The sequence below is a fragment of the Chrysochloris asiatica genome, unplaced genomic scaffold (assembly GCF_000296735.1).
Source record: "Chrysochloris asiatica unplaced genomic scaffold, ChrAsi1.0 scaffold00160, whole genome shotgun sequence".
NCBI lineage: Eukaryota > Metazoa > Chordata > Mammalia > Afrosoricida > Chrysochloridae > Chrysochloris > Chrysochloris asiatica.
Genome location: NW_006408678.1, coordinates 2,254,652 through 2,270,048, shown reverse-complemented (window position 1 = coordinate 2,270,048; position 15,397 = coordinate 2,254,652). Strand labels below are relative to the sequence as shown.

The window sequence follows — 15,397 nt, the reverse complement described above, 5'->3', positions numbered from 1 at the left end:
CCCCAATGAGATGGGTTGGTGGAGTGGCAGCATCAATGGGCTCAAGTGTGGCATCAATAGTGAGGTTGGCTCAGGATTGGGCAGTGTTTCGTTCTGCTTTGCATAAGGTCACTTTGAGTTAGTACTGACTCAGTGGTACCTAACAACAACAATAATGGCTAGTGATTGTGAGCATATCTCCTGAGTGTCTTCTTTGGTCTCTGTTCACATCCTCTGACCATTTTTCAATTGGATTATGTATCTTCTTCTTACTGAGGTGTGTAGTGTTCTATATATTTTAGACAGTAATCCTTTGGGGTTTTCTTATCTGTAATCTATACAGAAACAGAATGTCATTGGGTGGGTTCAAATCACCAAGCTTTTGGTTAGCAACACCATATGGGCTCCTTCCCAGGAAGTTGCTATTGTTAGGTGCCATCAAGATGGTTTCGACTCATACTGACCCTGTTACAGTGTTTCCAAGCAGCAGCTGGTGGGTTTGAACTGCCGGCTTTGTGGTTCGCAGTCCAGTGCTGATCTTTCAGCACCATGTGTTGTTGTTGTTAAGTGCCATTGAGTCGGTTCTGACCCACAGCGACCCTCTATGGGGTTTCCGAGGAGTGACTGGTGAACTTGAACTACCAACCTCGCAGTTCAAACCAACCTCCTAGTCCAGTAGCACCACGGTAGCTGTTACTATTTCTATTTTATAGATCTGAAAGCCAAGTTCTACAAGGCTATGGACCACGCCCAAGAGTTGGTAGGTCCAATATTTGAATGCAGCTCTGCCTCCAAAAGTCTGTTCTCAGCTGTGATGCTCAACTGCCACAGCAGAGGCAGGAAATGCGCGGAAACCTCGGAGAGATCAGTAACCACGTGCCCAGGGTCTCCCTGAACCCAGCCACAGCCCAGCTTCTCTGGAATAGCCGCAGCTGCCTGTGGCTGGGACCGGTATGGTAGGAGCACGGGGGATTGCTCCAACCACAGCCAGTAGGAAAGCGAATCTGGCTAGGGCTACTCTCATAGCTCCTAAAAGCTGAAGTTTACCAGGGCGTGGCTTCAAAAAAAGAAATTGAGTTCCTCGCAGTCCTGAAAGCTAAGAGTCCAAATTAGGGTCTGGGTCATATCAATTCTTTTCTTCTCTAGCTTTAGATGTTCCTCGGTTCCTGGTGACTCTCACATGGCATCTGCCTGCCCTTGTGTGCACATGTTTGTGTCTTGCGTCGAATCTGTTCTTTCTTATAACTCAGAAGTCATTCGATTTAGAACCTACTCTATGTAGGTCAGGAGTCCTGGTGTGGTGCTGTAGGATAAGCACTGGACTGCTAACTGCAAAACTCCTTGGAAACTATACAGGGTCTCTCTGAGTTGGAACTGACTCAATGGCACTTAACAACTATATAATCTGACTTAATTAACATGACCAAGAACACTACTTCCAATCAGGAGTACCTCCACACGTATAGGGGGGAGGAGGAGTTCAACACATATTTGGGGCAACACAGTTCAATCTTCTTTAAAGTATTCAAGCGCTAAGATGTCAATTCAAGGACTAAGGTGCACCTGACCCAAGCCGCGGTGGTATTGTCAGTAACCCCATATGCATGTGAAAATTGGACAATGAATAAGGAAGACTGTAGAAGAATTGATGAATTTGAGTTATGGTGTTGGAGGAGAATATTGAAAGTACCATGGACTGCTGGAAGAACAAACAAATCTGTGTTGAAAGTACAGCCAGAAAAGTCCTTAGAAGCCAGAATGGTGAGACTTCATCCCTCATACTTTGAACATAAAGTGGAGGATCAGCCTAAAAAGAGGAAGGCCCCAGTGAGATGGATTGTCGCGGTGACAGCAGTGGGAGGCCAGCACAGGACTGGGCAGTGTGGTGTTCTGTTGTGCAGAGTGTCACTATGAGTCGGCACCGACTCGATGGCACCTAACGGCAACACAATTCAATCCATACAAATGATCAGTTAGAATTCTCTCCATGCGTAAGCAAAAGAATCCACTCTCATGGGTAATATCGTTGTTAAATGCCATCGAGTCAGCTCTGACTCATCACAACCCTCTGTAGGGTTTCCAAGGAGCTGCTGGTAGGTATAATGGTTGGTAGCAAACCCTTTCTCTAGAGCAGAGAGAAGGGAAATGAGTATGAGTAGTTTGGGTAGCATTGACATGCATCCGGTGGTTCAGTCCACAAAGCTGTATGAGCACCTACTATGTGCCAAACACAGGGCATACAACCGTGAGCAAAATGAGATCTAGTTCTTCACTCTGTGGAGCTAACAGTCTGATGACTCAAATGATCCCACAACAAATATGTCCTGTGGCCATGTCTGCCTCCACAGGCCAAATACCACCTCTGTTCAGCGGGCTGGCTGAAGTCTGGGCACGTGGCCTACCCCACAGCCTATGCCTCCCGAAAGTGTGGAGGTGGCGTTGTTGGGATTGTGGACTACGGAACGAGAAACAACAAGAGTGAAATGTGGGATGTCTTCTGCTACCGGATGAAAGGTAACAACACCAGCTAGATTTCAGGTCTGATGTCCAAGGGTGAGCAGGCGCAGCCCAGGCCCCACCTCACTGGGGACGGTACCCTTGTGCCTTCTGCCCTACAGACGTGAACTGTACCTGCAAGGTGGGCTACGTGGGAGATGGCTTCTCGTGTCACGGGAACCTGCTGCAGGTGCTGATGTCCTTCCCATCACTAACACACTTCCTGACGGTATGTACCAGGTGTCTTTGGTTTCTCCTAGGGCAAAGGTTGCATTGAAGCAGGTATTAGCTGGCAGCTACCTGAGGTGCAGTGATGGTTCCATGGTAGAATTCTCACCTTTCATGCAGAAGACCCCGGGTTCAATTCCTGCCCAATACGCTTCATGTACAGCCGCCACCCATCTGTCACAGTATGTTGTTATCAAGTGGAACAGGTTTCAGCAGCACTTCCAGACTAAGACTAGGAAGAAAAGCCTGGTAGCTTACTTGTGTGGGGGAAAAAATCAGCCAAAGAAAAACCTAAGGGTCACAATTATCCAATTCACAGCCAGTCACAGAGATGGTGCAGAACGTAACAGCTATGCGTTTCGGCTGTGCATGAAGTTGCCATGCATTGGGGGGGCAACTCTAACAGAGACTAATAACGTTAGAGGGACAACTCCTGGGAGGGAGACACAGGTCCATAGTAGCAGTTAAAAGCATGGGTGGGAAGCTTGGGTTGCCACCGTAAGCAAGTTACTTCCCCTCTCCAGGCCTCAGTTTCCTCATCCGTAAAATTGGAATGATAGCACTAGGCTTGTGGCATGGTCATGAGAAGTATATGAGGTCATATTCATAAAGTACTCAGACCAATGCCTGGCATTAAACAAACTATTTTCCTCTCAGCATCAGTTTTCTCATCTGTAAAACGGGAATTACAACTGCACTAACCTCACAGATTCCTTGCAATCATTAAATGTGTTGTTGTTGTTAAATACCGTGGAGTCAGTTCTGACTCATAATGACCCTGCACAGGGTTTCCGAGGCTGTAAATCTTTATGGGAGCAGAAAGCCTCATCTTTCTCCTCCAGAATGGCTGGTCATTTAGAACTGCCAACCTTGAGGTTAGCAGCCTGATTCGTAACCACCGCATCACTGCATAAGTACTGGTAAAATATTTGCACCTCTGGCCCACACATGGAACTTGCTCTCTGGTGTTAGTTTAGGTCATTTCCTCTACGTCTAGAGCAGTGTGAGAGCCTGGTCTATGGAATGGGATGCTCTCCTGTCAGGATGGACACAGTTAACTAAGTCTGCCAGGTGACCACCCATGGAGCCCAGGTACCCACATGGAGCCAGGGTCCATTTTGCTTTGTATTTAAAGTCATTTTAATGTCTTCCAGGAACCCTGGTGGCGCTGTAGGTTAGGTGTTTGACCACTTAGATCAGCTGTCTGCTTCCATAAAGATTTACAGTCTTAGAAATCCTATATTGGGTCGCTATATGTCAGAATCAACTCAATGGCAGTGGACTTGGTTTGGTTCTGAGGTTAATATCTTCTAAATTATGCACAATCAAGAGTTGCCCCTATTTGGAGATGGATTGGGTGTTAATTGAGCAATGCACTGAGCTACTAATAATTACAGTAGCAATCACTAGCATTTCCTGGGCATTCACTCTGTACTCTTTACAAACCCAACAGCAATGGTGAGGGTGGCACGGGACCAGGCAGTGTTTTATTCCATCGTGCACAGGGTCTCAGTGAGTCAGAACAGATTCGACAGCACCTAACAACACAAATCCATTTCATTCAGCCCACAGAATGTAAGCCTGGCACATAGTTGTTGTTGTTGTTGTTATGTGCTGTAGAGTCGGTTCCGACCCATAGCGACCCTATACAGGGTTTCTGAGGCGGTGAATCTTTACGGGAGCAGAAAGCCTCATCTTTCTCCCGCGGAACAGCTGGCAGTTTCGAACTGCTGTCCCTGAGGTTCACAGCCCGATTCGTAACCACTACACTACCAGAGCTCCTTAAATACTTGCTTAAAGGAAAAAAATCCTCACATGCCTTATGAGGTTCATTTCTGCTATTATCCCCATTTTGCAGAGTAGCAAACTGAGGCTTAGCAGGGTCAAGTCTACAGCCTAATAACCTGGAGCTGAGCTTCCACTCAGGCTGGGCCCCCCCATCCATTATGGTGCAGAACAAAGGGGCAGCCAGCGTCTGAGCCCGTATTCCAATCAGATCCGGACTATCCTCACCTCAGGAGGGGAGGGTGCTTGGCATGAGTATAGGGCATGCAGGATCAAGGCAGAAATCAGACCAAAATGACCCCAAATGATGAGTCTCAGTCCACAGCCTGAAGTATCCATCTAACCATCTACCTCATTGTAACTGTGAAGATGGTAAAGATAAACACCCACATCAACATTTCTGCTGCACGGGAGCTTGACAGGTAATGACATTTCAGAAAAAAGACCATGCCACCACAAAGCCTGTCTGCAAAATGACAAAACCTTAAATTAGGCAAGTATTTACTGGACACTTACAATGTACCTGAGATACTTCAGTGAACAAATGGACAAACAGTAAGCAGAACACACAAGTAAATGGTAGACTCCTAACCAGTTACTATGGATTCGACTGCATCTCATGGTGAGCTCACATGTGTCAGAGTCCGGCTGGCTCCATAGGGTTTTCAATGGCTGATGTTTTCAGAATTCGATCATCAAGCCTTTCTTTCGAGTCATCTCTGGGTGGACTTGAACTTCTAACTTCACCCAGTGAGCAGCTGAGTGCATTAACTGTTTGCATCACCCAGCACAGATTGAATAATATGAGAAAATAAAAAGTAAATGGAGATGGGGTGGGGTGAGAGGGGTGGGGCGCCATGGAGTTCCAGTTTTGCCAAGTCTCAATGGAAGGCCTTCAGAAGATGATGTGAACAGAGGTGTGGAAGTTAGTCATGTAGATTTGGAAGAACATTCTTGGTGGAAGGAACTGCAGGGAAAAGTACGTAAAGCAAGAACATCTCAAACAAATTTGAGGCACAGCAAGGAAGCCAGTGTGTCTGGAACAGAGCAAGACAGAGAGGGAGGACAGGTGCATGTGTGGTCAGAGGAGCAGCAGTGGCAGATAGTTTGGGGCCCTGGGTCATCGTAGGAACTTTCTTTTTGCTGTAACTTTAATGAAGACTTTATGAGTCTGGAGAAAAGGAGACTCAACATTTGAGTCATGTTTCAAAGGGCCAGCCCTGCTGCTATGCTGAGAATAGTCTGTGACGTGGTTCTGACTTAGGACTTGGGATCAGTTGAGAAAAAGAAAGGGCCTCCTTAAAACTCACCCCAGGGACAATGAGAAGAATAGTCTCAGATGGGTGACAGCCTGCTATGCCTGCATCCATCCCAGGCCAGGCCACACACTCCAGGCTCCAGAACCTGCTGATCACTGCCTTCCTCTCCCCAGAAAGTGCTGGCCTATTCCAACAGCTCGGCCAGGGGCCAGGCGTTTCTGAAACACCTAACTGACCTGTCCATCCGCGGCACCCTCTTTGTGCCCCAGAACGGTGGGCTGGAGGAAAACGAGGTGAGTGGAGTCCCTGGTGCATCTCAGTCCAGGTCTGAGTTCCTTTACTGACCACACAGTGCCTCTCCTCACTGGTATCAATGATCTACACCTATAATAACACTATCACAAGTCACCGCGAAACTCAGCGGGCATGCATCCACAGGTAAGCCGGGATGTTTTGAGATCGGCAGTCCGGCTGCTGACCTAGGCTGGTCTCAGCTGGGGCACTGCTCCACCTGGCTGGCTCAGTAGGCTGGCCTGGGCATGTCGTCTAGTCGTGATGGCAGCAGCAAGAATGGGGAGAGTGAGCCCAGTCCCACCAGTGCTCTTCAAGCCTGTTTGGTCATATTTGTTAACATATTGCTGGCCTAACGGGTCCTGTGGCCAGGCAGACAGTCAAAGTGGGAGACCCTCAGAGTTACATGCAAACTCTGGACAAGGATACAGGAAGAAGGAAAAACCAGGGTCCTTGATGGGCTTCACCAGAGGTGCACAGAGGAGTTAGGAATATTTATTTAATGCATCCACAGGTGGTAGGCTATACAGTCTGTGGTGCTGTAGGATAAGCACAGACTGCTAACCACAAGGCTGGTGTTTAAACTCCTTGGAAACCCTATACAGAGTTGCTATGAGACGAAATTGATTCAATGGCACTTAGCAACACCAGGTGGCAGACCCAGGCCCTGCCCCGCCACTGGAGGACTGGGAGGAGCAATATCTTTGCCCATCTGTTGTCCACTCGCTTTGGTTTCTTAGTGCTACTATAACCATATAAATGGGTGGCTTTATAAACAAGCAGGCTTTCTCACAGCTAAAGAGGCGATCACTGTGTGCCCTCTTTGAGGTAGAATTCTTGTCTCAGCTTCTCCAGCGTTCTCCTCAGAGTTCCTTGGAGAGCTCAAGGTTTTAATCTCTCTTTCTCCCTTTTGTGCTTGATTCTCTTGGGGCCTGATTTGCTTTTTGTACCTTATGAGTGAGGAGGTTTCAGACACAGCCTACACTGATGTTAATTTTATGTTAATGAACATAACAAAGCAAACCTGTTGTCTGATGGTATTCTGTCTACAGCTAGAGGAATTAGGAGTCCACCACACACTCAATCCATAGCATGACATGCAAGGCCTACTCTTTCCAGCACAACACAGGGAAGCTCTGCTTCGAACAAAAGACATGACTTTCAATGCCACATCCTAGCATCCAAGAGCCTGGGCAAAGCTTGATCCATCTTGGTTTTCCCATGGAGGCAGAAAAGCCAGACCTGTGACGAGTGATGGTTTTCCTAACTATGGCATATCCTTACGGTACAAAAGAAACAAATATATATTGTTTGGCTTTCATAGACCATTCTTTTGTTTCATCTTTCCTGTCAGACCCTGTCTGGGCGGGACATCGAGCATCACCTCACCAACGTCAGCCTCATTTTTTACGATGATCTCATTAATGGTACCATCCTGGGAACCAAGCTGGGAAGTCAGCTACTTATCACCTCCAGCCAGGACCAGCTCCATATGGTATTACAAGTCTTCTAAAGTTTGTTGGAGAGCTAAACGAGTACATGCAAAGCTCCTGGTATACAGTAGGTGCTTAATAGCCAGCATACTATAATGTTAAAGTTAACTCTCATCTTGCAGTTAAGGGAGGTATTAGCTGCACATCATAGTGTGCTGATGGTTGGGCAGTCCCTACTCTATGGGAAATAGTCATGTGGGCCTGTGCCAACCTCAGAAGCTGGTCATGAGGAATGATAAATGAAGCCACTTCAAAAGCCATCTGCTTCCCCACTTTTATGGCTATCAAGTGATTATTGATGTAGGCCAGGCATTAGCCTGGGAGCTTTGGAGTCAAATGACCTGGATTTGGACCTGTGGGCTCTGAGACAAGTTGTCCAACCTCTCCATGCCTCAGTTTCCTCAATTGAAGCAGTATTGATATTGTTGTGGTGATGATGATGATGATGGTGATGGTGGTGATCATGGTGACCATCAGTCCAAATCGCCGGCTGTTGACACTCAGTGAGTAAGGCTTTAGGGGTTCTTAGAATAATGCCTGCCATGAGGCATGTGCTCAGTATTACTTTTTTCACCTCTATTTGATAGACGATTTCTATTCTTGAAGATCCATTGTTTAAACCAGTGCTTCTCAAATTTGAACATGCACTTGAACAACCTGGGGATCACATTAAATTGTGAACTGTGACTAGGAGGGTGGTGTGTGGGGACTCTAATGAACACCACACTTTGAGTAGTATGGATCCGATCACTCCAAACTGCCCTTTAATTAACAGTGTGGTTTGATGCCCAGAGCAGTGGATCTGGGGTCATAGTGTGGAGTTTACCACTTACCACCTGAGTCATCTTGGGGCCTCTGATAGCTAGCTGTCAGACTGCTTGGTTAGACCACATGACCCCTGAGTTCCTTGTGGTTCCTTAGGTTTTGAGATAGATAATCCTGAGTTCTCAGCTTTACTCATGAGCTTTTTGGCACATGGGCACTGATGTGTTCTGGGCTGTGCAGGCAAAGAGCAGCATTATAGAGCCAACTTCAGTGAAGATAAGCCAGAAACCTTGGCTCCAAGGTCTTCGAGAAGCTGAACAACTTCTCCATGGAAGGTCTGCTCACTTGGGGAGGGGAAAATCAGATGGCCTCAGGTGTCTGTGTTCTCATTTCTCCAGAAGGAGACCAGATTTGTCAATGGAAGAGCCATCCTGCAGTGGGACATCTTTGCCTCCAATGGGATCATTCATGTCATTTCTGGGCCTCTAAAAGCACCCCCCGCCCCAGTGGTGAGTATCCAGGGATCCTGATGAGAGACCAAGAGAAACCCCAGTGTTCACTCCCAAGTAGCACACATGCTATAATCCCCCATCTGTCACCTTCCTCCTCCAGAGACAGGAGAGGCCTCCTGCATTCAGAACAGCTGGCTTCAGTGATGCCCAGCCCTGGTCCATCTCAGCCCCGCTCGGTGCAGCCAGGAACGCAGCATCTATCACTGTACATAGCTGTCAAATGAAAGAGGCAGAACATGCCAATAGAAAGACACTAGATAGGGTTATTTTTTATCTCAACTGAGGTGGGCTCCACAAGTGCACCTCTTGGAGAGTCACCCCATTGTAAGTACTAACCCTTCCTCCCCTTCTGTGTGCAGACCTCGGCCCACACTGGCTTGGGAACAGGGATATTCTTTGCCATCATCCTGGTCCTGGGAGCCATTGCTTTTGCTGCATATGCTTATTTCCGGCTGAACCGGAGAACAATTGGCTTCCAGCACTTTGAGGTAAGAGAGAGACAAATGGGGGCACCGTGATGAGGTCCTCTCCGAAGTCCCTGGCTCTGGGCAGAAGCTGCTGGCACTTCTTGCCATGCACTTCCTGCCACCTGCCATGCACTTCCTGCCTTCTGGGAGGGGGTCTCTACTCACAAAAGCAGCAGCTGTGGTGAGGAGAGTGGTGGGCTCTGGACCTCTATGTCTGGGATTGGCTTGCTTGCCAGGAGTTGCCCTGATTTGGAGGACTCACTAGATAAGCACCTACCAACACTGGCTTGGGATTCAAACCTGACACTGAGGGTTGGGGGACTGGCAAGCAGATCTAGACAGCAGAGACCCTCATTCTGCAGCCAGCAAAGCATGGTTGGCCTGTTTGAATGGTTGGGTCCACATTTGGGGTCAGCAGAGTCCCTAAGCAGCAAAGCGGTGGCACGGCCTCCCTTACGCACTTGGTCTCCTGGTCAGCCACCCCTCCTGCTGCTACCTCCTCCACATCTCAATGGAGCCCCCAAGGGACAGTTCACTCACTCCCTACTTCCCAGTGGGAAAGGTCCAGGGGTGGTTCCCACAGATGTGCACATGTGGATGATTCCCTCTGAATTCAGTTCAACCCCTCCAGAGAGGCAGAAGTCAGAACCATGGGTGTGCCTTGGGAGGGAGGAGGGATTGGCAGGCCACGAGAAGCGCTGCATTTGCTATTGCTGGGTGCCGTGACGTCGAGTCTGACTCGTATGACCTACAGAACAGAAGAAATGCTTTTTGTAGGGTTTCTGAGACTAATGTTCACTGGAGCAGACAGCTTCATCTTGCTTCCAAGGAGCAAATGGTGGGTTTAAATGGATCCTACAGTTAGCAGGCTGACAGTTCACACACACCACACCACCAGAAAACAGAGCGTTGCTTGCTCACCTCCCAATACAGACATACGCCTACCTTAGAGACAGTCCTGGCTCTTGGCCCTCATTCTTGTTTTTCTCAACAGTCAGAAGAGGATATCAATGTTGCGGCTTTTGGTAAAGAGGAGCCCGAGAATATCTCCAATCCCTTATACGAGAGCACCACTTCGGCTCCCCCAGAACCTTCCTACGACCCCTTCGCAGTGAGTCTCCATTTTTAACTAGGGGCAGGGGGGGCTGGGGTCCAGAGGAACCACATCTTTCAACAAATGTTAGTGGAAAGCTTTTGCACCAAGGAAACCTCACTTCTGGAATGTGTTTCAGGACAGCTCTAAAAGCTAGTGTTGCCAGTTGACGGCAGCCTGTTGTTCAGGGTTCCCAAGTTCTTTCTGGTAGATGGCAGAGTATTATTGTCAGTTGCCATATATCCTGGAGACTTGATGTGTATATTAGCGGAACGATAATTAATGAGGAGCCAACCATCCCTTCCACAACTCTGTCTTCTCTGTGGGGTTCAATAATTCATTGCAATGCTGTTGGAAAAATGGCACCCCAAACCTTCCAACGCACAAATAGCCATGAAGCGCAACAAAGTGAAATGCAAGAAAACAAGACACTAGAACTCAGACACCACATTCAGTCATGGGCTTTATTAGGGAAGTGACCAGGTTACAAGTCAGGGCACAGCTATTCCAGTCAGCACAGCCTCTCCTCAGCTGTGCCCTCGGACAGGCCTCTCTCTGCCTGGCTAGTGTTACAGAGCTCTTCTAGGGCTGCTGACACCTGCCCACAGCACACACCACTCCACCAGAACCCTCAACCTAAAAGCGCTGGGCTCTAGCTCCAAGGGTCAGCAGACCTAGCCCCACCCCCCAATTAAGTGCTTGGAGGTTCCCCACGTCACTCACTTGACTGGCTCTGTCTTGTGCTCACGGTCTCCGTTCTGCTTCAGTTCCACTCATAGATTTCTCTCCTTGGGTAGAGGAGCTTCAATGTGTAGGGATCTCTGGGTCCAAAAATGCACCCCCCCCCCCAGGCTCCTCTTCTCCAACGGTAATGAGATGCCCCTCCTGCTTCTGAGACAGCCCATTTTATACTCACGTTAGCATTCCAAGTGTTTACAATCACAATGAACTCTGTTTAACCACTCACAAGTAAAGCATATTAATCCTACCAGTATCTTCTACCTTCTCGCACCCAGACCTAGCAAGGCAAAAGATGTTGTTTGATGGGAGTTACACAGACTATGGGTAGAAGAGCCGTGTGAAGTAAGTCACTGCTCCCCAGAAACATTGCCCATTCCTGTTCCATGTCCATGAGGATTGGAGTGCGCACGTCAGAACCCACTGCTGCCGTGGCTGTTGTCCAACCTACTGGGCTCATCTGTCAGCACTGTATCAGATGGGATCTGTTGGGATCTATGAGATTTTACTTGCCTGATTTGGGGAAGTAGAGTTTTCTTCTACTCTGTCTTAGTCTGAAAGTTCTGCAGAGACCTGCCCACCACAGATGACCTTACGGGTACAGGCATAGCTCATATTCTTGCATTTCACATATAATTACATTTCTTACCAATGGAAGGTTTATGGCACCATTATTTCAACGGCATGTGCCCACTTCTGTGTCACATTTGGTAATTCTCACAATATTTCATACTCTTTCATAATGCTATTACATATTTAATAGACTATGTTGTTATTGTTGTTATGTGCTGTGGAGTCAATTCCAACTCACAGTGACCCTGTACAGGGTTTTCAAGGAGAGGCTGATGAGCTTGAACTGCCGATCTTGCGCTTCAAACCGGTTTTGCAGGCCAGTGCATTAACCCACAGCACCACACCAGGACTCACTTGTTATTAGGTACCATCAAGTCGGCACCAACTCATAGTGACTCTATGCACAGCAGAACAAAACACTGCCTGGTCCTGGGCCAACCTCACTACTGTTGCCACGCTTGAGGTGCTGTCACTTGGCCATTCCATCTCACTGGATGGTCTTCCTCTTTTTCTCTGCCCCCCACCTAACCAAACGTGATATCCTTCTCCAGTGACTGGTCCCTCCTGACAATATGTCCAAAGTATGAAAGATGAAGTTTGGTCATCCTGGTCTCCAAGGAGCACTCTGGCTGCACTTCTTCCAACACAGATCTGTTGGTTCTTTTGGCAGCCCATGGCACTTTCAATATTCTCCTCCAACACCACAACTCAAAGGCATCAATTCTTCTATGGTCTCACTAGACTACAGCATAGTGTAAACATAACTTTCATATGTACTAGAAACCAAAACATTAATGTGATTAGCTTTATTGTGGTATTCACTTACTGATGATGATCACTTTTGATGAAGACCAAAGACCACAGTCTTCAATGGGAGCATTCCCACAGTATTCCTGAGGTATAACTGTATTTGAAATACTGCAGGCACAGCTTTCAGTATCATAGCAACACACAGGCTACCACACTGTCGGAGAGGTGGGGGAGATGCTAGATGCCTCCCATAATTAGAGGTAGGGGAGAGCTCTAGGCCATCCTACCCAGACCTCGTGACCAGAGAGATGCCACAATAAAAGCAAATCTCAGACTGAATTCTACCAAAAATTCTCATAACATTTAAGAGGTTGTTGTTGTTGTTAAGTGCTGTTGATTTGGTTCCAACTCATAGTGTACAATTTCAGAGAAGCTGTCAACTTTTGTTGTTATCAGTCCAGTGCTTATCCTCTAGTACCACATCAGGACCCTATTTATGAGGTTGTTGTTATGTGCTGTGGAGTTGGTTCCGACCCATAGCGACCCTGAACAGGGTTTCCAAGGCTGTAAATCTTTACGGGAGCAGAAAGCCTCATCTTTCTCCTGAGGAGCAGCTGGTAGTTTTGAACTGCTGACCCTGAGGTTAGAAGCCTGATTCATAACCACTACGCTACCAGAGCTCCTTATTTATGAGGTGGCGGGAGGCAAATAAGACCTACAGAAAGGTTTTTTCTTCTAGCTGTCCTTTTAACTAATATAAGCGGGCTTCAGAATGTTCAGGGAAATTGTTAATGAAAAGATAACGGATTTTTTTTCTACAAACTTTTTAAAGCCTCTTCATATTCACATTGTTGTCCAAGGTTCTTATCAGGCTTGCCTCTTCCCTTTAGGGTTCGTTGTCTTTGATGAAGCCTTTTATATCTATGGATGAGTGTGTTGCTCTAGTCCTTCCAAAAAGCAGAACTCCTTTCCCTGGAATTCACTCCACCTCACGGTGGGTGACGCCATGTGTATAGAAGTAGACCTGAGCTCTGTAGGACTCGCAATGGCTGATTTTCCAGATGTAGAACATCAGGCCTTTTGTGGTTCCTCTGGGTGCACTTTTTGGTTAGCAGCTGACTGCATTAAGAAGGGGGTTTGTATTTTGAGAGCTAGTGGTCCCTGAGCTTCAATGGGGCCTCTGCTGACAACTTCAACCCAAATGGATCCCTTGGGTTGGCAGGTACTCTATACACAAATGTGTACACTGCTTCTAGCTTTTACTAGTTCTAACAATCAACTTTTTTCCTTTCATACAAAACCCAGGAAAAATGGCAGCCAGTTCCTCTCAGCAGGCTGTGCAGACAGCATTGGCTCAGTTCTAAGGAAATCATTGAATCTTGTCTTTTGTTGGGGCTATATAACTTACACAATCTTAACTGATGTCACAGAGCTGCTATTTTTCATATGTACATAGCTCTTCCAACACCCACACACACACTCCCAAGACCATACTGCGGTTACTGAAGTATTTTCAAAATGGCACAGAAACATTACAAGAATGTTAGTTCTCAGAAGAAAACCAAACATAATTATCTTACAGCTCTAGGGACCTATGGTAGGTAACAGATGTAAGGTATTTGTAAATGACTGAAAATCATTGGATCACAAATCCCATTTTGTATTGTAATCTAACTTAGGTAAAAGTTTCTGGTCTAGATTGCACTTATTAGTTGGAGTTTCTGTCTGCAAGCATTGTTATAGTAAAACCAACCTCAATAAAAAAAAAAGGAGTAGGGAACAGTCATACCTTCTGTTCAGTGGGCTCCATGCCTCCAGCCTCAACTGTCTGTCTTCTTCTAAGGCGAGGGCAAGGAAGGAACCCTTTTTCCTGCCACAATTTATAATATCATTTGCAGACCATACAAAAAATATCAACTTGAAACTTAGCCTGCTATATTTGGTCAAACATTTAATTAGCTGGACTCCTGGTGTGACACTATAGGATAAGCACTGGACTGTGAACCACAAGGTCATTGGTTCAAACCCACCAACTGCTTCAAAACCCTATGTGGGATCATTAGGAGTGCGAAGCAATTTGATGGCACTTAACAACAACAAATGTGATGGCTGAAACTGTCCTGAGGGTTTCATCAGTACATTGCCTAACTAATTCACCAGAGGCAGGTGAGATGGTATCTGACAAGCAGAATTCAGCTGAATTTTCTACTAAAACCAGGTGACAAAAAAATTTAGTTAACAGGAGTCCTAAGCCTAGGGTGCCAACACTCACCCTTTTCTTATTGAAAAGGCAGTGGGGGCACCTTATACAAAAACCAACTCAGCATGGATTAAGGACCTAAATGTGAATCCCAGAATTATGAAGGCCATCATTGAAAAAATAGGGACAAATGTGAGGGCACTAATTCAGGGAATACACAGGGACAAATGTGAGGGCACTAATTCAGGGAATACACAGACTACAAAACATTTTGAAAACCACACAAACAAAAGTAGACAAAATAGATGAGTGGGACATACTAAAAATTAATAACTTATGTGCATAAAAAGATTTCACCAGAAGAATAAATAGGGAACCCACAGAATGGGAAAAAAATCTTTCGCAATTACACATCAGATAAGGGACTCATTTCTAAAATATGTAGGAAATTACAACACCTCTACAAGAAAATGACAAATAACCCTATTAAAAAATGGGCACAGGACATGAACAGACACTTCACAAAGAAAAAGATCAGGGCAGCCAACAAACATGAAGAAATGCTCACGATCACTAGCCATTAAAGAAATGCAAATCAAAATGACAATGAGATATCATCTCACACCAACAATAACAGCAAAGATGAAAAAAGTAGAAGACGATAAATGCTGGTGGGGATGTGGAGAGACTGGGACACTCCTGCATTGCTGGTGGGACTGCAAAATGGTCCAGCCTCTCTGGAAAGCAATATGGTGTTTCCTCAGAAGG

At 46.6% G+C, this 15,397-nt stretch overlaps 1 protein-coding gene across 1 annotated transcript in view; it reads left to right on the top strand.

The window, feature by feature from the left end:
- STAB2 (stabilin 2) overlaps positions 1-15,397 on the top strand; it is a 241,210-nt gene that overhangs the window by 199,420 nt on the left and 26,393 nt on the right. Inside the window, 7 exon segments of the mRNA XM_006871122.1 lie at positions 2,328-2,493; positions 2,598-2,704; positions 5,921-6,040; positions 7,393-7,533; positions 8,698-8,805; positions 9,168-9,296; positions 10,270-10,386. Coding sequence (XP_006871184.1) covers positions 2,328-2,493; positions 2,598-2,704; positions 5,921-6,040; positions 7,393-7,533; positions 8,698-8,805; positions 9,168-9,296; positions 10,270-10,386 — 888 coding nt within the window.